At 44.9% G+C, this 26,523-nt stretch overlaps 2 protein-coding genes across 2 annotated transcripts in view; both read left to right on the plus strand.

Moving 5' to 3' along the window:
- Positions 1–4,911: 4,911 nt before the first annotated feature.
- Positions 4,912–9,597, plus strand: LOC107193545 (thyroid adenoma-associated protein). The gene is given in 11 exon segments (XM_015583013.1): positions 4,912–5,202; positions 5,271–5,411; positions 5,473–6,051; positions 6,131–6,550; positions 6,633–6,878; positions 6,948–7,307; positions 7,383–7,661; positions 7,719–7,916; positions 8,003–8,888; positions 8,960–9,219; positions 9,292–9,597. Coding segments are annotated over 11 exon segments (3,846 nt in total). The 5' UTR covers positions 4,912–5,031.
- A 302-nt stretch (positions 9,598–9,899) lies between these two features.
- LOC107193616 (uncharacterized protein CG43867) overlaps positions 9,900–26,523 on the plus strand; it is a 99,676-nt gene continuing 83,052 nt past the window's right edge. The window contains exons 1-2 of the mRNA XM_015583096.1: positions 9,900–10,215; positions 24,442–25,708. Of these exons, the coding sequence (XP_015438582.1) occupies positions 24,734–25,708 (975 nt within the window). The 5' untranslated portion in view covers positions 9,900–10,215; positions 24,442–24,733. The remainder of the gene's footprint in view (positions 10,216–24,441; positions 25,709–26,523) is intronic.

The raw sequence follows: 26,523 nt of genomic DNA on the forward strand, positions 1-26,523 counted from the left end.
AGAAACAGAAAAAATCAACGGGTAGATGCAATTCCAAAAATTTCCATTCCACGAGTCAGCGTTGACCCAGCGGAATGGATAATGGAGTGGGAGAAGGAAGAAGAAAATTGACGCATGCAACTGCGCGCGTTCGGAGCACAGACGAGGATCTCGAACGGTAACCGATATCAGCTGTTTTTTCCCGCCGTCAGATATCATTCCACGGAGAACTTTTATATTCCTCGCTTGTGTAATTCGAACGAGAAAAGCATTCGAGCAACCGTTCGAGCATCAATAGCCGAAGAGAATGGGCTCGGGCAACATCGATCGGCATTCAGACGTCTTTTGATACTTTCCCGATATCATTCGACATGATCACGTTCCCGAAAAATGGTCCCGCGAGGCGGTGCACACGAATTTCATTCGCCGCGGCAAAATGCTTTCAGAATCCGTGTTGGCAGGTCGCTGTGTGGTGGTTCCTTCGAGGTGAAACCGTCGTAAAGGAAATTTTTATCCGTGCCTTTCATTCCAAGAATTTAATAAAGCTTCTCCGCCAACCGAGATCGCTTAATCCGTTCGCCGGGGAATTTTTTCCCAGATGTTTCGCGCCGCGAGAACGCAGAGCTCCGGGGGATATACTCGAGTCGGGAACAAACGGGTAAATCCGTTTCTAATTGGTCCGCGTAGCCAATTTCGGTAAAAGTCGATCCACGTATAATCTGGATTTGCAGTTGCCAATTATAGATTTCTTAGAAAAACTTTGCCTCGTACTCCACCAACGAGCTTTTCATAGAGAAAATTTCGATGTTCGCTCCCCTGAGCTCAATCTCGAGGAAACTTACCTTCCCCTCTTTTAGAAACTCGAAATTCGTTTGACCTCGAGCACTTCCTCTCTCTATCCTTCGACTTCCGGAGAACTCACGTAGCCCGTTTGTTTCGCTCCACTCCGCTTTACTGCTTTTTACGCAAGTGTCTCTTTTAAGTCGCGAATTTTATTTTCACCACTCCGGTTAATTTCGTGTGTTACGTTTTCACGATGGATCTTCGTAGCACAGGTCGCCTCTACTCTTATTCCGACTCTTTTAGCAGGAAGTCCAGTATATCCGTCCAAGGAGGTTTAAAATCGTGAAACAAGGAATTCAATGGACCTCTCATCATGTCCAACGATAGATTCAGATTTTCGGAAAATTTCCTTGTACACAGCGCCAAGGAAGGGAATTCACTTGGCCAAGATACACGGACTGGAGGAGCAGTCCGTCCTTTCGTTCCAGAATTTTCTCACGTACGCTGTGGGATGCATAGGGCCAATCAGCGGTATACCCGAATAACGAACCCGGTTGGCTATCAGTCGCAGACAGTCGCACGTGCAACACGTGCTACACACAAGCTGCACCCCGTGATTTGCGGTGCGCCGTCGACTTATCGGCGAACAATGAAACGCGGCTGGCCGCTTTCGAAACGTTCCGTTGTGCCTTAATGTACATATGTATAACGTTAAAACTATTATTACCATGAGTATCGAATGATAGTAACGCTGGCTTTTTAATGAGGTTTAGCACAGTGATAGAGCTGGGAATTCTGAAGCCAATGCTAGGTACTTGTTTCAAACGCATGTGGCCATTAGTTTATGAAATATTTAATGTTCACTACCTTCGAACACTTCCTTTCCACCCATTTTTCTGCACCACAGAAACGGCCCTGGACGCGCCGTACCTACATATGTATAGTATACGTCTCTTCGTAGCTGTCCCCGCGAGTAAATTCTTGCATTGTCTCCGTTGCTTCAGCAAGTGGCCCGGAAACGCGGTGTAGTTGACGCCTGACGCGAAGTTTCCTCAAAGCGGTGCGAAACCGACCTCGGGCTAGGAAAGCACTCCTCCGTGTTCCCCGTGCTGTTTAAAAAGCACTTACCGTCGTCGCCGACTACGACGAGGGAAATTGCGAGAAGTTCTGCTATTCGAATATTTATAAAGGATAGGGTCGGGGGACGTGTCGTACAATTAGGATGGTGATTATTCGTTACCATTCAATGTCTCATTGGTCTTAGACTTGTATCTCTTTGCTGATTCTGCCACCTGTTACCTTCAGATTTTTCCAAGCATTTTGTTGATCAACCATCCCCTAGATTTGTACGTCAAACGCGCTTCTGAAATTCTGACGCAACAATCGACATACCGAATACAATTCTTCGGTGTCAACGCGCAAGATAATCTTCTCCCCGGTGCCCGGGGGGGGGGGTCGAAATCAAAACTTTTGACGGTGCAATGCACCGAATTCGATTGCGGGGAGCAGCCGATTATCCGGGAAGCCAGGTAATTCGCCGTTAATTGGATTTGACTGGGTGCTGGGGGGGGGGGGGGAAGACAACGTCAAAAGTGGTTTGAACTTTAGCTTGTGACCACCTCCGCCGTTGTACGCAACAAGGGGAATATGTATCCCACGTTGTACATATTGTAACGTATACATACACAGATGCGCGATTGTACTTTCTTCCTGCGCGAAACGAAACGTGTATTCGCGATCTCTTGAACAATAGAAGGCTAAATTCGATGGTGCGCGGTGGTCGAAAATTTCCGGAAAGACACGTCGTGAACGAAACCACTCACAATTAACGATAATATCGTGGCTTTCTGTTCGGTCGAGAGAAAAACAGGACGTAAAATACCATCTCGTGTACGAAGCGTAAACGAACGTTCACAAGAATGTCTCTCGGTTGCAGAGAGAGAGAGAGAGAGAGAGAGAGAAAAGACCTTCGGATGGCAGAATGGTCGGAAACGCTCTGGGACTTTTCCCACAAACGACGTGTAATTAAAGTGTACAGTTGTACAGGAAAGACAACGATTGTTGCGCAACCCCGAAAGATTCATCTTCCCCCGCGACAGAAATTAATGGCGGACAGCCGCACACCGCGGGTACCTTGTCGCGATCGGAGGAAACCAGCAGGGAGTACAAGTTATTGCGGAACCAAGGTGTTCAACGTCGTAGTCGTGGAAATATTAAGAGGAAAACAGGATGTCGAAAGCCATATCGTGTAATAGTAATACATACATTATTGAGCAACACGACGACGACAGAGTGATTCAACGAAGACGGGATATAAAAATATGATTACAAGGTTGTCAACTCAATCTTCCGAAAGGAGTACCTCGTTATAGGTATACGCTCCACTTTTTTCGGTGAACGACGAAACGTTTCGCCCGCCACGAGGAAAGCGTAGATAAGGTTCACACGATAAGCATTACGGGGCCAGAGGGATCGCCCGGTCTCGGTCGGTCTCTGGTAAACGTCACGTTTCTTCGTACAGGTACAACGATAAACAGCCGGGGCAACAGCTCTCATTGCCTCGCTTTATGACTCTTATCGTGAGACACCGCGGCGAGAAGCGAACTATGTATTCCCCGCCACCTCTTTTCCGTCTTCTTTCTGTCCCTTGGTGCCCTGTATTTCCTTCGAATTTTTTCGAAACACACATTCTTTCCGCTGGTCGTTCATTTTTATTTCCTGTTTTAGTACCGTACACACACCCACAACTAGCACGACTGTTTTTCACGATTAAAAAATTCCGCCGGTCCACACGCGCCTCGGTGCCGCCCGCGCGAAACAAAAATATCAAGGAATCGTTGCGCTCGTTACGTGTAACTCAATTTATACGCGGTGGGCACGGACGCCGTACGTTACGATGAAATAATCTATCTTTTTCTCGCCTGCTGGAGCAGAATTGTGGACGGTCGTTGAAAATGTTTGCTCAACCCGTGAAACTGTAGACCTGTCGCGGAAGAGAGCTGATTCTCTCTTGTGAAAGATTGGCCGCTTCGAATTCACGTTCTAATTTAACTATGTAACAACAACAACGAGGACGGCCTGGTGTGCAAGAAGGAAAGGAAAATCGAAGTAAACTGCGGACAGCTTCGGTATAGGTCAGTTACACAATAAGACACCGACCTGGTTAAAATTAGTCGCGAACCATTTAAAAAGGTGTAAACCGAATGCGCCCAGGCGGACCGTTGTTGTCGATCGTATTATTCCGTAAAAACTTGACATTGATTCTTTTCAAATATACGACCGTAATGAAAATTAGCAGCGTACCCCTAGCGTGTCAAGCCTCTCGCAGCGTCATCCCGTGCGTACCAAATGGACGTAACAGCTTCCGGTTGGTTTGATTTGCGTGTGTACAGGTCGAAAATCGATTTTAATTAAAACGCAATTTATTAGAGTGGCTCGTACAGGCCGCGGCGCACGGCCTGCAATTATTTAAATTAGTGGTTCCAGTTATTTTTTGAATCAATATTTCCATGTGCACCGCGACCCCGAGATTTCAGCAGACTTCTAGCAACTTGGTAACGAGTTCCGGCGAATATTGGAAACCAATGATTTTTTTTGTCATTGACCATTACGAGTGGCTACACGACTTGTCACGGTTTAACTAGCCTTTTCGAGTTGAAATTAATAAAATTGTATGTTACATCGTGTCTTATATCTTTCGAACTACTGCAATTGATTTCACGTTGCAGTGGTCAACATGCAATCGTAGAATGCAATTCCAGGAACAAGTGCGAGGAAGTATCGATATTATCAGCGCAATAAAATTTACCTTCTGGCTAACACCTCGGTGACTCGGACACTGTGCGTACTGGGGACCTTCGTTTCCTCGCGTGTTTAATTGTGAACGTATAGAACTGTACTGTTCTACCGCAGGTTAGAATAAGTGATTAAAATATGTGCATATGTTATTGATTACCTCAAAAGTCTGAATGTAAATTTAATAAGTAGTATGGGTATTCGTGTGTGCTGTACCAGTTCCAAGTAGCAGAATCTTTGGTAATAGAGGCCAGCACCGTATTGAGCTCCATTCATTCCTACAGCAGGGAATGTCGTTGACTGTCAGCTGGCAGTCGATAAAAAACACCACGTGTGTGAATCGTGTAGTAAAAATCAGTATGTAAAAATTAGTACATAAGATTCCCCACCATTTACAACTCGTGCAACGTGTTCATGGTTTAACCAAACAATGCACAAGTGTTTTGAGTCTGCTTAGGTCGAACGCAATCCAACATGCCTGAACAAGAGGAGATAAAGCAACAATTAAAACGGTTGTTAGTGTTAAAACGTAGCGGGGAATTGGACACTGATGAGAAACTATCAAACCCAGAAGATAAATGTTTCTGGCGGGATTCTGTTACCTATGATACTCTGGAACACTGGGTGCAACATCACGACGAAGAAGTAGATAAATTTATAATTTAACTTCTTCTGAGTTTTTAATATTACATTAATGTCGGATTTTCTTACAGATCAAATTGAATGCACTTGCACTTGTAACAGAATCGAAGAAAAGTACTTTGAAATTCATGCCCAAAGAACTGGATATAATTGTTTTATTTTTACGTGTTAATTTTAAGGAGAAACTAGAGTTTGTGCCCCTAATAAAAAAGGTAAGATACCTGCAGGTTGGAATTGTTATTGCAATTGCATATCATTCTTTCCATTTAATAGGCTTTGAAGAGAATGAAGGATAGCTTAGCTGTTATGAGACGGCAATGTTCTCAAGAAGAAAAAATGAGGAAACATTATAAGAAGAAATGCAACCCATTGGAAATAAATCAAAAAGTGTTAGATTTGTCACGTGCAATATCTAATACATTGGAAGAGGATATAGATACATACTGCAATGTTTTTGAATCACTGCGCAACATGTGCATATGTGGGCCTGATGGAACATATTTTAGAAGACGCTCTTAAGAGCAAGTGAAAGCCTTGTTTGATTTATTGATTTTGGACACGTACGAAGTTAATAAAGAAATGGCTTTTAATTTAATAAAGTCAGTAGATCGAACTTTGTTACAGCTAGATAATAAAAGTAATGTTGTTGATCTTGTTACAGTTGCTATAGACCTAGGTAACAGTATCAGACCTATTGATAGCATTACATCTGCATACATGTTAAGAGTCTGCATGTTATCACCTATTATACAGAGTGTTCTTGACACTTTATTTGGTGTAACAAAGTGGTCTGAAAATGTGGCAGAAGCTGTGGTGTTGCAATTCATACTAATTCTGCTGAAAAGATTAAAGGTACTTTTTTCTTCATATGTATATACATACATATATTACTTACTAGTCTAATAGAGATAGTAATGCTTTATTTTTACAGGAGTCCTTAATTCTGGCAAGGGAAAATATAGTAATGACAGTAACCAAGCATTCTTTGTACGGTTACCTTTTCTGCATTAGAAGTTTACTACACGAATGCAATTTAAAGAAAGCAGGGAATGAACTTTTATGGGAAGATACTATAGCAGAACTTGTATCAGTCTGCTTTGAATTCAATGATGCAGTGTCTTTGATAGTTAACAATTCTTCACCAGAAGGTCATCTACCAATGGACCTTAACTTACAAACTATGCAGGAAATATGTGGTTCGTCGCTTGAAAAACAAGTGGTAACACCGCAAATGGTACTCCTCTGTTCTTGGCACACTGTAAAGGAAGTTAGCCTACTCTTTGGGTTTCTTGCTACTAAAGCACCTATATGTGAAGATGCATTTTCTGCCGGACTTTTGAACGAAGAGCAAGTAAAATTTCTTAATTTACAGTAAGCACGGTAGAATAGACATGTTTTCAAGTATTAAAGTAATCAAACTGATGGTTTAACAGATCATTAGGATAGGAGAACATATGGTAACTTTGCTTACTGAAACAAAGCACAGAGGAGCATTTGAACAAGCGTACGTAGGCTTTAGTCAGCTCTGTAGTCGTCTTTGGCGTTCAAATAAGGACAGTCTCAACGAGCTGCCGAGAATGTGGTTGCACCAGATTTTGATTGCAATCACAGGAATTAAAGAAGAGAACTCAAAATTATGTGCAACACGAAGAAGTGCAGGTGTACCACTTATGATACAGGTAAATGAGACTGAGTTTTCTGTCACACGGTCCTGCATTTTACATACTAATAGGAACTTCATTTAACAGGCATTACTATCAACAGAGCCCCGACAACATAAAGATACAAAGACCACTACCTTTGATTCTGTGATGAAAATTTTGTTAGGATTTATGCAATTCGAGAGCGGAGATCTGTGGAAGAATATAAAACATCTTCTGTATACGGACACAGTATTCTCAGAATATGAAGACACATACGAATCCTTAACTACTGATGATGGCCATCATGTAGAGGGAAATAGCGCTAAACTTACAGAGATTAAAACTCATGCTTTGAATATTTTAAGAGCAATTTTTCGACACTCTCATCTCGCAGAAATAGTAAATAATTATGTAGCAGATGGTTTGATAGCGGCATTCAAGAGCTATGACGCTTTAACATGGGCGGTATGTCGATATCTGAATATTAATAATTTAGCTCATAAGTACAATAAAAAATATAACATACAAACATATTTATAGGAAAGAAATGCGGCAACATTACTATTTAGCGCACTCATCATTAGAATCTTTGGTGTTCAAAGGACTAAAGATCATATCAATCTCACAACAGATAATAAAATGAATTACAGAATATTTTTTGAAAAGTATCCTTACTTGTTGCCTTTTATATTGGACGAGTTGCAATCATTTGTAGTAATGAATGATGCTATCATAAAGACAAATGTACAATCTATTTTATTCCTACTGTCACGGTTATACCTCAGTCATAGCTGTGAATCTACTGATATACAGTACAAGGTAAATGAGGCTCATATCGTAGTAATTCTAATGATTAAAGAGGTGTACGTATTTCAGGTCAGTAATCTTGTTGGGCTAGTTATGCAATGTGCTAAAAGTGAAGTATATGAAACCCGAAAATTAGCAGCCAGAGCACTTGTAGCGTTATTGACAGAACAATCTGTGGGGAATGTTTTAATGGAAATAACAGAGTATGTAATATCTGCTGAAAAGAGCCAGCAATCTTTAAATTTAATACATGGATATATGTTGCAGGTACTTTCAGAATGAAATTGAAATATGTATATTCATTATCTTGTCACTGTCATGAAATGTAAAGTGATTGTTTCTGTTCTTTTCAGATATTTGAAATATTAAATCACTTTAATCGCGAACAAGGTCAACCATTTGGTATAGATTGGAGTAGATTTGTAAAGAGAACCACTTGGATTTTAGAAAATTTGGAACGTGAAAATTCAAATACTCCTTGTTTCCTACTGGGTACAGTTTATGTTAATGTCTGCAATGAAATATGTAAAGTGGATAAAATGTATTTGACAGAACAAGTTCCTATGTTGTGCATGCAGGTGTCACATTTAATAGACTACAAGAGACTAAAGAAAGGACCTGCACGTGAAGATTATAAATTGTCTGTTATAAAGTTTGTACGATCTGTAGCCAAGGAAACGTCATTGATTCAACAATGTATACCAATCAGAATATATTTACATTGTTTAACAACTCCGGAAACGCAAATTGTTTCGTGGTCTACTGTTGTAGACGTCATTAACGAAGTGACACACAATGATGCATCGGTACTATTGCTACATTATGGCGTTGATGTAATCTGTAATTCGATACAAGACCTCTACCAATATAGTCCGGAACTGCAAGATGCAATGTTCAATTTCCTTTACAACAGCTTAATGCATCTCAATTATTTCGGATCATCGAGCTATTCTAAAAGAACAGATGTCTGCAATTTCGTATTGAATAAATTACGATTCGACGAAAATAAAAACAGTTACTCCGAAAGGGATTCTTATTTGAGATTACTCGGAAAATCCTACGTGGTTTTCGTAGCCTCTTTAAACGATAAGGGAATTAACTTAGAATGCACCGACGATGTGTACAATAGCTTTTGCGATAATTTCTGGATCGCATCTTTAAATGCCGATTTCAGAACATCGGTACTAGAAATAATGCAGGACTTTTTTTTGTTATGTTGTAAACGCGACGAAGGTTGTTGTACGTTGACAATTTTCCTTATGTTAGTGTATGTATATATTACGAAAATATTAATTAATTTCGTTGTACAGTTGCACAGGTTCAATGGTGGACAACAGTACTACAATTATTACTCGACAACAGTTCGCAAATACGGCACGAAGCGTTCGAATTAATTGATCAGATTCCAGTAAATTGTTCCTTACCTGGTGAATCTTCTTATTTGCATTTGTTTCTTTCAAAATTTCACACGTGTATGCATCAAAAAGATCCTGGACTTCTGTGTACTGTTCTCTTTTATTGGAGTACTTCACTGCTGGATGACGTAGACTACGAAATGGATGAGACAGATGTAAGTAAATATGTTTTCAGAAAAGTAAACGCGATAAGATATCTTAAGCAAATAGTTGTCTTTTGATTTCAGGTATTTAATAAGTGTACAAATTACGATTTCTTTGAACCCGTTGAAGTATCAAGGATTTGTGCTAAATTCTTAACAGATCATTTGAAATCTTTTGTGGACAATGTATTATCAGACGACGTTATAAACTGGATAAGTTCCCGCATAAATATCGACTTTCCAAAGACAGTGTCTTTTAGGACATTTTTGAAATATTACGAAAATCACATTGCTTCCTTTGAAAATGGGCTGTACGATATTTTAGACCCGACATATAAACATAAATTATTGCAAATTCTAGCATACAGACAATACAAAGAAGTATTATAGTACTTTCAAATCCAGAACTCTGCGCGTAATTCAAAGGCGCACAGTTACTGTGTATAATAAGGTTGTCTAAGTATGTGAACAAGAAATAAACTTAACTTTTCTACAATAGCTGTCGTTATTGGTTTTTGTCGACCTAAACATTCGAATGTAAACTATTATTTGAGGACGAGTACTGACCGTTAGACATCGCCATTACTCCCGTTTGAAAGGGTACGTTAAGACTGTCAAGAGTGGGGGTAAGCGTCGGTTGGGGGAATATCCCTAAGTGTTTGGGTGGCTAGTGAATTTAGTTGAGCCGCTTAGCGCGGACGGTCGCTACTGTCGTGGCTCGACGTTCGCCGACTCGGGTGCATATTTTGTGACGTTGTACCGCGGATTCGTCGGATTTTCGCGTTTTTCGCGCCTCTGCGTCGTGTGACCATCAAGTATTAGTGTACGCCGACGATCTTTATCCACGTTGAACAAGAGCCAACATGTCCTCTAGCATCCGGACAGATTAAAATCGAGGGAAAAAGCAGCGAAGAGGACGGTAGCCGTGCGTGTACCAAGCATGGAGTGGACTCAGTGCGCTCGTTTCAAATCGTTACGAGCCGTTACAGCAGTCTCCGTCGAGCTGAGGTGAGTTCTGCCGACGTAAACACGCGTGATTGCGTTCCACGCACCTTGTTTCACTTTCGGGCCAAACTGTTAAATCATTCCCGTCGCTTCTCGCCGTTCGTTACGCGTTGTGTACCGCTTATGACCTACTTGTTGTGCAAGCTGTCATCCCTCGATTAGAATATTTCCGTTCTTGGACGGTTCTCGGGACGAGCCATTCGGTGTAAACGCCGTATCAGGATACGACAATCTTTTCCGGTTAGGTTTTCACGCGAAAGCAAAGAAAAAGAGATACGACAGAGAAAGGAGAGGCGGAGAACCGGAGAAGGAGCGTGAAACGTAAAGATCAAGCGAGAGCAGCGAGAACAAGTTTGAAAACTAGCACTGCCAGTCCGTTGAACATCTGCGATTCCTAAAGTAAGTGCGTCCTTTCCAAACACGGAATGTTAAATAGCCTTCGCGCTTGATCAACTAACGGAGCCTTGTCGAATGATTTTTTTCTTGACCTGTCTCTTTCTCTTTCTTTCTCTCCCCCCCCCTCTCTCTCTCTCTATCTCTATCTCTCTCTATATCTCTCTATCTCTTTTCGTTTCACCTCCTCTCTCATCTTTCTTCTTCGTCTTCTTCTTCTTCTTCTTCTTCTTCTTCTTCTGCTTCTTCTTCACTCTCCCTCGTTCTCTCTTTCTCCTCGAGGAGAAAGGTCATCGGTCTCAAATTCATCTTTTGTCCACGCCTTAGGCACACCAGTAGTAAATGCGCTACGACATATTTTCAGTTGGCTCGAACTCGTTTTAAATTACCATAAGTAGTCCGATACCTCTTACCCTGATACGCCCGATTCTTTTCCATAATCGTTCGAATTTCTCAATGTCAGCTTGTCGAACCGTTACATCCTGTCGTGTCACCGATTCGACGGTCCGAATTCGCTTCATCCCATTATCTCACCTGTACGGAAAAATTTATTAATCCACTTTTCCTTTAACTCTTGGAGTACGGTGGAAGTTCGGGTCCGTTTGGACCCGAATGTTTAAAAGCTATATCAAACTCATCGATTTATAAATAGAATTTAAGCTAAGAGTTGTTCATATTTGGTCGTATAAAAAAAGCAAATGTTTTTTTAATGATCGCGTTGGAAAGTATGTTTAAAAAGAAGGAGGCATAGAGTTTCAGACGGACCTAGATAGACACCACCGTCTCTACGAACATTACGAACGTTCGTACTCGGAGGGTTGAACAACCATGAAATAATTCTTAAACTTTCGCAATGTTTATTATCTACGTTACACGCGTAAGCGTCGATGATGGCCTCGTTAGCACAACACAGTTCCAAGTGTTAATCGACGTAGCACCGTAGGAAAAAGTTACAATAGACATGAAAGTTTGGTTTATCGTGATTTATGCTTTCGAAATGTCCTGTGGCCTGTGGCACGCTTGAAAAGGTATTTTAGTAGTGTTTTCACAAAAAAAACATCAGTAGAGCACAGCACTTTTTTGTGTCATTCATCGTGGTCGGTGTTCGTTTCTTAAATGGTGTTCGCGGGGATTACGTAGGTAGAGCATTTCATAACGAGACCATTTACATTGTTCCGCTTACCTGACGCTTTTAATAAATGATGATAAAAAAAACGACGGTACATTTGGCACGGACTTCCATTTGCATTCATCCTTCGCGTTCGCTCTTCCCCACTCCCCCAACTCCCCACCCTTATTCTTCTATTCGACTGTTTCACCGGTGGAGGAGAAGGAAGAGAAGGAGGAGGACGAGAAGTACGTTCACTTCCTTCTTACAAAATTACCGCGTATCAACTCTTTATGCGGAACGGAGTTCGCGATTGTTCCAACTGAAACCCACCCGTTGTATCTTGTCAATGGAGTTGAGCCTCAATCACAGACGATCCGTTCATTTTAAGTACGACCGCGATCGATAATTGCGGGTATATTCTATTTAATTGCAGACGAATCAATTGTGGCTAGACGTCACGAAGGAAAGAATCTTTTCATCGTGGCCACTGTTATACATATTGTCAGAAAATGCTAATAAGCTATAAAGCTAAACACCCTGAAATAAGGATATTACATCATGCCAAACACATGGGCAATCAAAAAAATTGTTCAATGCTCATGCTTTCTGAACCTGACGCGAAACGAAACATTCGTTAATTATTTTTCCGATGTACCTGTTTTTTCCAGCTTATTTTCATCCGCTTATCGCGACACGCATTAACATCGCGCGGAACGGTCTCGTTTCACTTCAGGAGGCGCACAGGCGCAACCCTTGCGATTCTCTTTCCCTGTATCTGTTTTTTTATTTTAATCCCGTGATCGCAGGAAACAATTGCTCGTTCAGTTCAGGAAAAGGTCGAATATATACAACTCACGTGTCGTGGGTCTATTTGTTTTATCAAGCCTGCAGCGGCAACCTGCTCCCGTATTATTTTGACAATAACGCCCCGCGACCACGCGAGTTCAACAACTATATATGTATATATATATATATATATATATGTACACGTAATTTATGCAAAATGCAGCGCGGCGAGCATTCGCCTGCGGGCGTGCCCCGTGAGCGGCGCCCATTACATTACATATAACAAAACAATGTTCAACGACTGTAATTAACCGTAACCACGGTTCCGAATACTATGAAATACGGGAGAAAGGGAAGAAGAAAACCCTTACGAATGAGTAATACACTGGTGAGATTTGCATAAATCACGTCGTGTCAATTCCGGTGCGTCACCTGCGGACGTGTTTGTTAAACAAAATAATTGCCGGTTCTAGGTCACGTTTCACAGTGGAACAATGTCGATCGAATCCCCCGGTACGACCATTTCGTCATTTCTCACACTGCAAAAACGGTCTATTAACCAATTTTGTATTCACCGTGCGATCGGTAATTGAATTCTAAAATTCTCTCTTTAGATAACTTTTGCCAACTGAAATTTATTCTTAAGACTAAACTGACAATCCTACAATTTACGAGCGTTATCGATCTATAATCAACATGTTTTTTCTCGCGAGTGTTCGAGACTCGATCGCTCAAGGAAAATTGATCTGGATCACCGTACGCGTCGAACTCGTTACGGGATCGTTCAACTCCAGTAGTAGGTTTTGATTCGACGTTAGTGGGGAGCCGATAATTTCCCATGGTCCAGATAGACAATATTTTTAGTTTTTTTTTCGCAGAAATTTCTAAAAATACTGCATTACGAGGAGATCGTTTATAATCGGACGAGCGCATATCATCGGCCCTCAAAACTTCGTGGCCGCTTTTCGTCTTCCGGTCGGGGACTCTCGAACGTACCGCCAGGCTGGTTTCCGATTTTACGATGGCACGCTGCCGCGCGTTTTATCTCTGGTCATTGAACCTCTCTCTACTTCAGAGAGAGAGACAGAGAGAGAGAGAACAGAGGCGAGTCTACTGCTCGAGGCTGTGTCGTTTTTTTTCTTTTTTGTTTCACGTGACAGTGCACCTCGGTTGACCGGATTCGAAATATTGTTACGATCGGCCTTTATGGGAAATCTGTAACCCCTGGCCAAGGCGTTGCAATCTCAACACCCGGAGAAGTGACAGTTCTCTTTTTACGAAAGTATTCGACATCGTAATCTAGGATTCCAGGAGGCGATCGACAGAAATATCGCTTGCGTGCCTCGAACTATACGATATATTTTTTTAAGTAACCGCTGCGGATCTGTGACAACACGATCAAGATGCACGCAATATTTATCTGTATATAAGATTGTTCTTAATGATGACATTTTGGAAGACCTGTATACATCACGATTTCGATGGAGGGCAGATAACCTTAGCCCTCCAGTGATTTAGTCTGCGTTGGGACTAGTGATCGGTGGAAATATCGATGCTTTTCAATTCAATTCATCGATATTCTCTATCGATATTCAATATCAAGATATATTCCAGTATTGATACTTAACTCATAAATATCGAAATTTCACTAGGAGTTCGTAACAGGTTGTAAGAAAGATGGGCCAATTGCGAGCTTCCTATAAAGTTTGCGATTGGTCGTGACTTAGTGAATATCTGCTTAAAAAAATAGTTTATATTCATTTTTCGATTTTATTACTTTTAACTTAGTTGCAAATATCGATACAAGTCAAATGTACCGTCATAACTAGGGGGAGGGGGATACATGTTTTGATCATTTTGTTTTTTCTGGTAATCATTCACTGTGTCGCTGATTTGTCTAAAGATTCGGTAGGCTAATTTATGTTGTAGAAATCGAGATTGCCAAAGTGTAAAAGTAGCTGCAGAGAATGGGGGTTAAAGGAAAGAGAATATTCGATAAAGTGGGAAAAAGGCGGGCGCAGCTGATTATGCGGAGCTCGTCTAGACTAGCGAATCGAACGCGTAGCAGGGCTCTCGGTGTACACGAGCTAGCCACATACGTGACAGATATCTTGGGAGACGTGTTCAAATTCCAATGGATGATTCACGACGTGGAATATAAGAACCCGTAGTCGGGATTTTTGTCTCGAGGCCTGGTTTGGCCTGCGCATTGAAATTCGATCCTGCACAACGGGCGAACGAAGGGATTGGGAGGAGGGGGCGGGGGGTAGATTTTCGGTTGGCGAGCACGAAATCGATAGTAAATTCTTCGATATCCGGCCGTGTCCTCGCGATTCCGTTGCACAACCTTACCCCGTTCCCGCGGTGAAATTAATTTCCACGGAAAATCCGAGCCACACGAAACACGATATCCGCGGGGTTCCTGTTACTCTGAAACCGTTCTCTGGTACAGTAACGTCGTGTGCATTGTTAGCGCGTTATTTGTCTAATCGACTCACGTGGTCTAATGGTTTCGAATTATTATCGTCGTCCTTCTTTACCTGGGCCGGAAATGCTCGAGTGCCCTCTTAATGGTTATTAATGACCCTTAATGACGCGCTCGTTGGGTTCGGGGGCAGCAAGATTACGGTGTTTCATTCTGTAATTGTTCGTATTGTTTAACTCGAACCGATCTGGTTTCGAGGTTACGTGTGTAATGGCCACGTAATTTTCCATTCGCAAGGACGAAAAAGTTGGAGTGTATTAACTTGTGCAGTAATCACCGCTGGTTATTCTTCCCGTTTAATTTCGCGCGGGAAATTTGATTTGGAACGTCGTTATCGTGATTACGCATACTTGGCCGCTTCTTTCCGTTGGAATTTCTATTGTAGTGTAATTTCATTGGTAAGCAGGTAATCTTGTTAAACATTCGGACGTACTGGCGCCGCGAAATTCAGATTTATCGCCCCGTTGTCTCTGGCATTCTGACCCAGTAGGACAGTTCGGAAGTAAGCATAACACATTAGGTATATATGTACATACACATATCCTCGTGACTCATACTATTGTTCGAGTTTCGTCTATGCCAAGTTTACAGTCCTCGTCCTTGCCAATTTTGGAATCTCGATAAGCAACTATGTGTTATATCATCTGCTGACGAATCGTTCTAACGAGTAAGTTTCGAGGTATCGGTGACGTAGCTTGCCGAGTATCGTGACGAATAACCTGGCCCTCGTCCATTTGGAAAACAGAACGGAACAATAAGGGATGTCAAGGTTCTCCATACTCAAGCCGATTTATATCAATTCGATTGTTTCCCATCGGTACTCCAGACCACCACAGGTCATTTAATCTAATCCGCTGGTTTCGCCGTAACTTCGATTCATATCCAGCCACTCATTCATTCTTGCTCACTTTCACTCACCTTCGCTGGCTTCCTCGCTCATTCAATCATAGCCAGCCTTTCTCTTATTTTTTATCATCATTCACGCGATTTTCATAGAGAAAAAGTCTCCTTCATTTTTTTTCCGTCTTTTCCAACGGCGATGCTCGTAAAAATCTCAGGGTCTTCGACAACTTTTCCCTCAAACGGCGAACACGAAGAAATATGTATGTATTCGAGAACGGTTCTTACGCAGTGCCAACGGGAACGATTTCCTCTCCCTCTGACCCAATATTCCCTGCAATATCGGCCCGATTATTAGGGGATATTCGGGGCCGGTTAGTGGCTCGTAACCGAGACCCGTGAAATGCCGGGTGATACGGCTGCCCCCCTCCCCCAACGTTGAAATGGCCAAAGCACACGATCGCAATCTGGCAGAGCATTTTGCCTCTCGTGTGTCCGAAAGTGTCCCCGTCCCCTTCCCTCTACCCCTTTCTGGTCAGGTCGACACGGGGCAAAGAAAACGGGTCGACGAAACTTTCTGCTGCTGGACCCGCGGTGATCTGGGCGAACTTTCTTCAACCAAGAATTTCCGGCCACCGTGCGCGTTCAATGATTCTTCACGGAGATTTATGGTCGGGTGCTTTTTTGCGAGACGATTGAAACTTCCGATTGCAGGATGAACTTGGTCCGGACAGTATGCCTTCGATTTTTTGTTTCTTTTTTTGTTTGAACGCATGCGTACACATACTATGCAGAAATCTTAAATAGGGATGTTCGATTCCGATTCGATTCTTCGGAATATCGATTCCCTTGGGTAACACGTCACCTGGCATGTATAACACATACACTAATGGCCAAAACTATGGGACCAGGCCTGGTGAAGGGGACTCGAGTGTCAAACTGTCATGGAGTAGTCTTTACTGTAATAGTGTCTCGTACCTCGCCAGCAGCGGTTAGAACCTATACCTATATGTTTTGTTCCTCGTCTACAAGGAAGAGAGAAAAGTTGTAATTACATCGGTAAATACATTCCGCTCTCGGAACTTCGGTTCCCCCGCGGATTCGAGACCGATATTATCCCCTGTGCGTTTTCGAGGCGAGAGAGACTCTTCTTCTCTTTCTCTCTGTTTCTCTTCGTGCATGCCCTTTCTACCCGCAATTAGCATCGGTCGATGTATTCGCGTCACGTATCCGCGGGATAGTTTCTTCGCACGCGACTACGCCGCGAGACGTTCTTTATTTTGCCTGCGTGTAGGATACGCGAACGGCCGGCCAGAGAAATTGCACGGGAAGCAACACGAAGGACGGATAGAATGAGAAATAGAAACCATCATTGACGGCGAAGGAATGCGAGATGCCTCTCGGGACGCCGACTTTGTCTTTGGAATTTCGTCTCTTTGCGGTCTCCGATCCAGTAACCGTTTAAAACACGATTCTTCGATCTGTCGAGCAATCGATCACGATTCTGTGGTGACACGTTGTTAAGGAAAATTAAATTATAGAACTGTAAATATTCGGATAGTCCAACTATTCGAATAATTCGAATAGTACGTATATATATTCCAATAGCACGAAGTATTTGTATTATTTGAATATTCGAATCATAGAAGTGATCGAATTTCGTATTGTATATCGAAATCGATTGCCAGAAACACGCACTGTCCTCGAAAATTGTCGCGAATCGTCAACGTCTTCCGGCAACACTGCGATTCGAAAATGGTCGATTTGGAAGTCCTCCCCTGCATCTGTTCCATAAGTCACCTGGCGTCTTCCCGCGACTCACACCCGGCGTACCAAACAACGAATAGAATCTAAAAGAAAGATTTATAGAGGTGTGTGTGCGGTGATAGAAAGACGCAGAACGCGTCGATGTCACGTAATCGAACAAGTGGAGCTCTTTTCGATCGTCGAGAACAGCCAGAACCGAGCCTCGAAACGCTTGACGCTCTCTTCCATAGAATCCGATGGGAAGCCGCCTTTGCATATCTATATCTTATATGTACAGGGTGTCGAATAAATTTCCACGACCGAACCGCGGGCCGTCCGTCCGCGAAAGAATCGTATATGTTCTGCTCAGGGATCTATCGAGCCATAAATAATACATAACAGGGCATACAACGAAGCCTATGGCTCGGAAGAGAAAAAAAAGGGGAGAACGCGTCGATACGGATACGCGTTGAAAATGAGATACCTACAGGGATTTTACAGGAGAATTTTCAGTTTTCCTATGGAGGCTCATTTATTTACAACCGCTTAGAAATTAATCTTTATTCGGACAATAAAGCCATTGTTAAGGAAAATCGCGCCACTCGAACTAACTGCCACTAATCAGTGGTCCGACAGAGAGGTCAATAATGTCTGGATTGCCGATGGTAGCACGAGGAAGACCATATAGATCGCAGTGTTTCTCTCGAATCGATGTGTGGTCTCCTTGTGTGCTCCGATCCGCTTCTTTTTCTCAGAGAGAGTTCTCCTTTTCTCTCTCTCTCTCTCTCTCTCTCTCTCTTCCCGATACACGTAACAGTAATTGCGCGTAGAAATGCTCGCAGACCGACTCACAAGTGGCGGCATTACACTTTGTTGCGACCGATGGAATTGCGTGGAAACGAAGAACACCGTGCACTGTTCCTCCGCTACCGGGCCCCGCGATAACATCTTCGTTTTCCAGATCCCTGCAGGGCAAACTCGCCGTGTTCAAAGCTCCGACCGACTGCGTTCCGAATCGAGACTATTCGAGACTCGTGGAGTCGTCGGTGCATACGTGAATAGCTCGATTATCGTTGAACTCTTTTTTAATGCAAGAAGAATCGAGTGGGGGCGGGGAGGGGGGCTTGTTAAAAATGGATGGAGTTTGAACACCAGTGATTAATTTGGTGGTTCTGTTATCGATGAATCTGATTCGTGAATTAGTTTCGATTAATTCGGAGACGATGTAAGTATGGAAGAAGGTAGTCGAATTTAGCCCAGTAACATATTTTTTATCCTAGGCTGACGATAAAATATTTGTAGTATTCAAGAGGTAGTGGTATAAAATGTCACTACTTTTGTATGTGTATGTGTTCTCAATGCTGGTTGAAATTTCGGTTTGTTCGCTGTTCGGAGGGCCCTCCTTCGGAAGGTCCACAAGCCATTCGCATTATAACCGTCTTCTTGCCTCTCCAAGGAGCAGCCGGGCCAGATTGAAGAGGGCTTCCTTCCGTCGCGCCTCGTATAACGCGAAAACCGTTCGAAAGTTAATTCGAAATTTATTCATGGACTCTCCGGGACCACTAGCTCCACCCGTTTCCTCTATATACGCCCGGGCATTATGGAAAGGTGGTACACGTGGTCTGAACGCGAGCACATCGGGGCCGTCTCTGTCGCGTAGGCCTACGGGGGGCGCGACAAAACGAGGGGTCGTGAAATCGAGGGAAAAAGAACGGGACCAGCGTGTTCTATGAATACGTAATTTTATTACATTTAAGAATTAAGTCATGCCGATCGGTTGGCCCGTCCCATAGTACCTACTATCTGGTCTCTTTAAAATTCGACACATTTTATCACGATCGTTCGGTAGATTCCTCCTGCTACGAGGTTTTCAAACTAGTATTTAGGGATTCATCCAAGTCTAGACGACTCGGTACAGATCAAACATATTCTCGTAAAGTTGTTCGAAGAGTCCACGTCATCGCGATTGGAACCATACCCTGACATCCACAAACCAGAACTAGGCACCTCCTCTCTCACCCGCTCCAGCGAATGGAGAACCGAAAGACGAAAGCACTAGGGGCAACGAAGCTCACATAGTGGAGGGGGCTGCTATCCATCGAACTGACCTTGACGAGGCAATATTCACCGCCGCAGTAGAAAGATTGAACTCTCGGGGATAGGGTGGTATATCCGACCGAAGAGACCTAGAATCTAGGTCCTAGATCCTCTCGCGTCCTCGAGTAGCCCAGATACGGAAAGTTTGCCGGTGCGGTAGTTAATATTCGTCGGGGCCTCCCCGTTTAACCACGGGCGAAACGGTCACGGGGCCGGATTTTATCGTGAAAGATTTACGTATTTCGAGTAGGTATTCAGATTTATACGCCGGAATTTGCCGTTATTGCGGCCGTATATATCTCGCTCCCGGTCGTGTACCAAGAGGAGAGGCGGTCGTCGCGGCCCTCGCTCGATAGAGGAGGACGGGGTTTCTTTTCACGAGAACGACAATCCGAAAAGTACACCGTGTATCGTAGCGCGAAAAAGATATCGCCAGCTCGTAAAACTGGCGATATTACGCGAGGAGAAGTTCGAGGTCCTTCGTCGATGTCGACGACATACACGCTTCCTTCGTCGTTCATGGTAGGAAAAGGAAGTAACCTGGAAGGAAAATAAAAGAGTGAAGGAGAGCGAGTCCGTGGTGAAAATCAACCGACGTCGATATACCGATAGATTTCGAGGATAGTAATAATAAAACGCGTGGAATACGAGCGTTGCATGGGTGCTTTATTAGAACGTCCCTGCTCTAACAGGGGGCTTGCTGCTGCTTCAGGATCGATACTATACCAGGGCCTTGGAGGAGCCTCTTTCAGATCGCGTTTCTTCATTTGCCGAGGAACGGAAAATCCAACGAGGCATGTTTACTTCGCGGCCGGCTGGTCAGTCGGTGGACGTTTAAAAATACCTATATGTATATACACGTTACAAATGATGACGTAACGATGTAACACGAGCAACGAAGGAGAGAGAGAGGGAGGTCGGACACATCGTGAAAGAGAGAGGGAGGATTGTTATCGATTACGAGCACGGGTTGCGTAACGTTTGCTCGACCGGGAACCCCGTGCTGTTATGTTCGTATTCCACTCGAGAGGTATTTTCGTTTGAACGGAACGACCGGATAGATTGCGATAGGTCCACGGCGCTCGATTCTTATTGAATATACAGCCTCGATCGAGTTGCAACCGTTTGCTTTTACTGGTATTTTTGGAGCGCGGCAACACGCTTTCCCCCGCGAATGCAATTCTAGTCTTAAATCTTTCCTGATCCGATGGGCTTTCCGAGCTACGGATGTGAGATAACAAACAATTATCGGGATAACGAATTGAGATAGGTCCGGGGGTCTTAAGCAACCCTGGTAGATCCTTGGTCGTCTCGGGTTTCTTCAGGTAGCATTCCGAACGTTAACACGCTGCCGATAGATTTTTCGCCTGGATGGCTTGATGTCCCTGCACGTCACGCATATCGGCGACAACGGGTTGAGGGGTTAGCCCTTGAAAATCACAGGTACCTTTGTGAATTTTTTCTGAGAATACAGTAAACTAAACTGGAAATCAGTTGTAAAGCCTGAAATATATACATATATGGGTATATGTATATTACAGGTTTTGCAACTGATTTCCAGTTTACTCTATTTTATCAAGGGGTCAAGGGGTGAAGAAACCCTTTAAACGGCGCATAGACTAATTGCAAAGCATAAGTTGCTTCGATCGTTTACAAGACAGTTGTAACGTTTGTGGTGCAGCTGTACGGCATACTAGGAATCTGTCGAGATCTGTCTTTGCAACTGCCTGTGCAATTTGTCGTACAACTTGAAGTATACGATAAATCGCATCGCCCGTGGCCAGTTTTAAGGCAGACTAATGGAATGTGTTTCTTTAATCGGCAAATCGAGGTTTTTGGAGCACCTGGTTCTCTCCGCTGTAGGTTTCGTTTTCGTCGGGAGAAGAGTGTACCGCGAAATTCTCGAATGCCTGGCGATTCACCGTGTGTCGCGGATCCTCGTTTCCGGGTATTATTTATTGTCGACGCACGATGCCACAAGTAGCTCGAGCTTTTTCTCTTATCAAAAGCACGGTCGCGGTGCTCGCGATAAGATGAAGAGTAGCAGGCGCGGGAAAGAAAATAAAGGAACGGAAAAAACAGTAGAGTAGAAAGACGGCGAGACGAAGAAGAAGAAGAAGAAGAAGACGGGCAAAGAGCCCGAACGCGTGACTCCGTTGAAACAGAGCGGGCCCGCTGTTATTTCTAGACCGAAGATTCAGTTTCCGGTCGCGGCACCAATTTGTGTAATTACTGGTTTCTTTGAAAGCAGCTCCTCCGGATCCCCTTGTGTCCAGAAAAAGCTTCTCCGCCCTTTTCTCTCCCTGTAGCCGGCGAAAGACGGTGCTTTGACATCGTCGCCCTGTATGGCGCCTGTTGTCTAATCTTTTCGCGCCCCGTCTCCCCATCCGGTCCGGTCCTCTATTTTCATCGGTTCACATTATCATAATTGGTAGATGAATCGATAGAGACCAACGTGTGCAAATCCAACTTGAGAATGTGTGTTCGACACTATGAATCTCGTGGTAGCATTCTTTGACGATCGACTTGTACCCGTGTTTCTAAAAGTGCAGTCGGATCGGAGTTACACGCCCGAGACTTAATTCGTTGTATTCACGGTTGCGCCTCGAATCCGTGAGCAACGGGGCCTGTGTATGTGTGTACATGTTCGTTACGTGGCGGCACGGTATATATGAATCGACTGACTATCTTTAAGTGAATAGACGCTGATTAGGAGTTCTCACGCATCCCCGAACGCCAGAGATCCACTCGTTATTTGTTATTTGACTCCCGGTGAGGCTCTCTCGCGCGGCTGATCCTATCGGCGACGAGCGCGCCGTCTGCATGGTTATTTCGCGGCCGGATTTGGAATTCGTTTCGCGCGAGCTCTGTGTCAGGTCGGCCGCTTTTGGCGTGTACATTTACTTACTTTTTCCGAGCGGAGTAATCAGAAGGAGGGGGGTAATTGCTCGTGTATGGTCTCGTGTTTCGCCTGCGGCTCACAGTGCTCCAGAATCAAAATCTAGCAGCTCGGACTATTTAGCTCCAGAAATGAAGATTTTTGAAATTTATAAAGTTTATTCAAATAGAAGTGGATACACGAACATCCATGGTTAACGAGTTAAGTTGATTCGAGTCTTTCGGAAGATAAAAGAAATTTCTTTTCGACCATTCGAGCTGCTATATTTTCATTCTGGACTATTGTGCGGCTCATCGATCGTCGAACTTCCATGTTCCGAGTAAAAGTCACCAAACAGGCCCGGACAAATTCTATCATGCTGTACAACACACACTTTTACGAGATATATTCGGAAGAGGATATGGAAGCTCGACACTCGAAAAAGAGAGCGTGTCCTCGGTCTCTGGACATCGTTCAGCGTCACTCAAGTAAATTGCTCGTCAAAGGGACGACACACAGGGACACAGGACGAGCTAGCCCAGCTCAATTCCGTAGTTCGCAGTGTACCTATGCTGTGTACTCTCACGGTCGTCGTTCCTTCTCCCTGTTCGCTGGCCCCTCGTCTCTTAGCGAGTGAGAGACCAGTGGCGGCGGCAAACATTTCGCTCGCGGTAATTGCAGAAACGGGACGTTGCACGGCCCACCCCTCCATCCGGTTTTTCATTTGGCCCCTTTTAGTGTCGACCTTAAAATAAACTTTGTAGCCCTGCGACGTCGCCGCCTTCGTCCTCCTGCTCTTCGTCGTGGTCGTTTCCCCGCCAGTCGTCTCTCTGTACTTTCTGGTTCTCTGCAATCCTCCCTTCCTTTTGCTCTATATTTCTTCGTCCCTCTCTCTTTCTCTCTGGCTGTTTGCGCTTCGTCACGCCAAGTCGACCGAGAGGAGGCCGCGGCCAAGGAAATGAAAGAGGGCGGTACCCGGGAGGAGAGGCGCCGCTTCGAGAGACACCCCCAAAGAGTTACAGCTTTCAATTTAGTAGCGCAAACACTCGCCGCGAGTTAATATCTGCCTTCCATTTCCTGCTCTAACCTCGTCAACTTGGGGCCCTCCGCGAACGAGACTCCTTCTCCGTGAAAGTTGCCGCGTGTCTCTTCGCTAGCCGGGAATCGTGTCGTCGTCGTCGTCACCGCCCCGTCGACAACGAGGCGTCTTCAAGAGGAACGATTAAATCGAGCCAACTCGACCGTGTCCCCCGGTAATCGTGCCGCTCCAGTTGCATCGGTAGAACGACGACAACGAGGGAACTCGACGCTCCCCGTTGCACAGATTACGTGTCCTGTTAATACCTCGCGTCGACGCAAATTGGATACGGGTTGATTCGAAGTTAGACCGGCTGGTGATTAGCGGGAACAGAGAGACGCGTCCTGTTATCCCGTTTTCAACTGTGTCCCACTCCAGAATTCAATGTCGCCTATATGGTTGTATACGACTAGTAGACTAGTGTTCGTATCTCGTGGAGCGTCCATATCGTGCTAATATAATATTCTATCGTTGAAGTATTCTTTCGACTTATTCGGGGGCAATCACACACCTGGTGTGTAATGCTGTCCCTAGGCGAAAAGACCAATGACAGACCGTGTGTGCAATGATCATGGATTCGTATTATGAGTTATACAAATGTTGCCTCCTAGAGACTGACTTTCGAAAAGTTGCTGGCCTCGTGTGAGTTAACGTACGTCTGTACGAAATGACGTCCGTCGCAACAGACATCGTTTCGTACGCTGTACCTCCAGCATAAACACTGTCAACACATATGTCCTAGCGCGTATTATAACATAGAGGACATGACACACAATCGTCGCATTCTACAGCGTTAAACATCGGGTATGTTCCAGGTCGCAGCGAAACCGCGAGGATGTGATCGAGAATGCCCGCAGGACCGCGTGAGATCGTGATCGTCCGAAAATGGCCGCGACGACGACACCTGTACCTCCCCGCGTTTCAACGTGATCCCTCGAAGCAAGGAGGAGTCAACCAGCGAGGGACCACCGGGCACACCGGCGAGCGATGCACTGAGAAAGCCATCTCGCCGCGACCCGGTTTCGAGCTACCTGTATATATACACGCAGCAGGAGATAAGTAGATCGTGAGGCCAATTCGCAAAAAAAAAAAAAAAAAAAAAAAAAAATGGAGGAGGTTCGGGGATCACCGGCGCGTCGGCTCTCGCAAATCCTCGATCCGATCGCGCGGCTCGCCACCGATTTCGGCTCGAATTCAGCCCCGTGCAGCCCGAGACTCGGGGTCAGGGGCCACGAGGCGTCCTCCGGCACGATGATTCAGACCGGGCCGGCCGAGACGATACGCAGACAGCAGGAGACAACGAGTCGCGGTCATTCGAGCGGTGCTGAGAGTCCGCGACTTTGGCCGCGACAGATCCGCCAAGCTCCAGCCCCGCCGCCCCGGCCCAGACACGGAAACACCAGCCAGAACACGGCTACCTCTACTCATCAGGCATCCGGTGGTCTTACAGCACCGCCGCCGCCGCCGCCTGTGCACACCAGGGACTCGCCGTACGTGAACGTGCCGAGTCTGTTGATCCAGAAAGAGAACAAGGGTTTCACGGACACGGCGAGAAGTGTCGGTTACGTGGAGCTCAGAGACACCAAGCCAAAGTGCAGCCCGTACGACTTCACGTCCGAACCGAGCGGTCACGTGGAGTACGCCGACAAACGGACGTTCGCCGCGCAAACGGACTTTGACGGGTCCGCCGCGTGTTACGAGAAGGATCTTGCCGTTTTGGCCAGGTCCAGATCGAATTTCGATCCTGGACCCTCGCCACGACCCGGACAACATTTCGATCGCGCGTATTCGTGCTCGGGCAGGCAACCGGAATCAACCGGTAACAGAGTGTTCACCGAAAATCGACTGTTCGTGGAACAGAGGAACACAGCTGCTGCAGTTGCTGCGGCGGCGGGCTCGGATGCGAAGAAAGAGAAGCTTTTGGAGAGCAGCAGACCCGCTTACGGCTCGTCCAAGAGCTTCGATGGATACTCGACCGCGGTGGAGGAGCTTAATTGGCAGGAGAGGTGCCTCGAGCTGCAACTCGAGCTGCACAGAAGCAGAAGCCAGGCCACCAGAGTGCGGGACATGCTTCGCGAGAAGGTGAGTTCCGATGTTTACTCTCTTGCTCTTCACTTCCGTTTCGCTGGGACCTTTGCAATTCTACGCGTCGCTTTCGCGGACTCGCTTGAAGTCTTTAGACTTTAAAGTTACCCTATTTTTAAAAGTCACGATTTAGCCAAGCCCATCACTTGGCGCTTAAATGGTTCCACGAGGGACTCCCTCAGTGGTGCGGATAACGTCTGCACATTCAGCGCCAAGGAATCTTTGATAACTCATCGATGATTCACTGTATTGGCCAATGCGATGGCATCAACGATTTCAGGCGTTCTCCCCCTCTTCTCGCCCCTGTGCCGTCACACTAAATTTATTCGGAGCAACGCGCTTTACCAGTTCAGAGCTTATCCTAACAGTCCGAAAGATATCTCGTTTCGGGGACTGATCAGAGTTGATTTGAAATTTACGCGGTTGAAATAGACTCTCCTGGCGTTTAACGTGTCCGGGAAATTGCGTTACCGCTGTCACGGAGGGAGGGGAGTCGGGTCCGCGGAGACCAATCGCGGCAAACGATCCGTGACTAAACCAATAAGCGATCCCGTTCCGTACCGCCGGCGCAACTGCCTCTGCGTCCGATAACCATTCTGTTTTCCGCGTTATCCCGTGTATATGTATGTGTGTATGTATTTCTCATGTATGTATGTATTCTGTATCGAGGGCTTCCGTAAAACAAGGGTCCCAGAATCGCCCTGGCTCTACCTACCTGCGGAAAATTCATCCCATCACGGCGCCAAGCGTTTCCACGGATTTCTAGCCATCTCTGGTGCTCGGGTTCTACACCGAAACACTTCGATACGTTA

The sequence above is a fragment of the Dufourea novaeangliae genome, unplaced genomic scaffold, assembly GCF_001272555.1.
Source record: "Dufourea novaeangliae isolate 0120121106 unplaced genomic scaffold, ASM127255v1 scaffold6, whole genome shotgun sequence".
Taxonomy (NCBI): Eukaryota; Metazoa; Arthropoda; class Insecta; order Hymenoptera; family Halictidae; genus Dufourea; species Dufourea novaeangliae.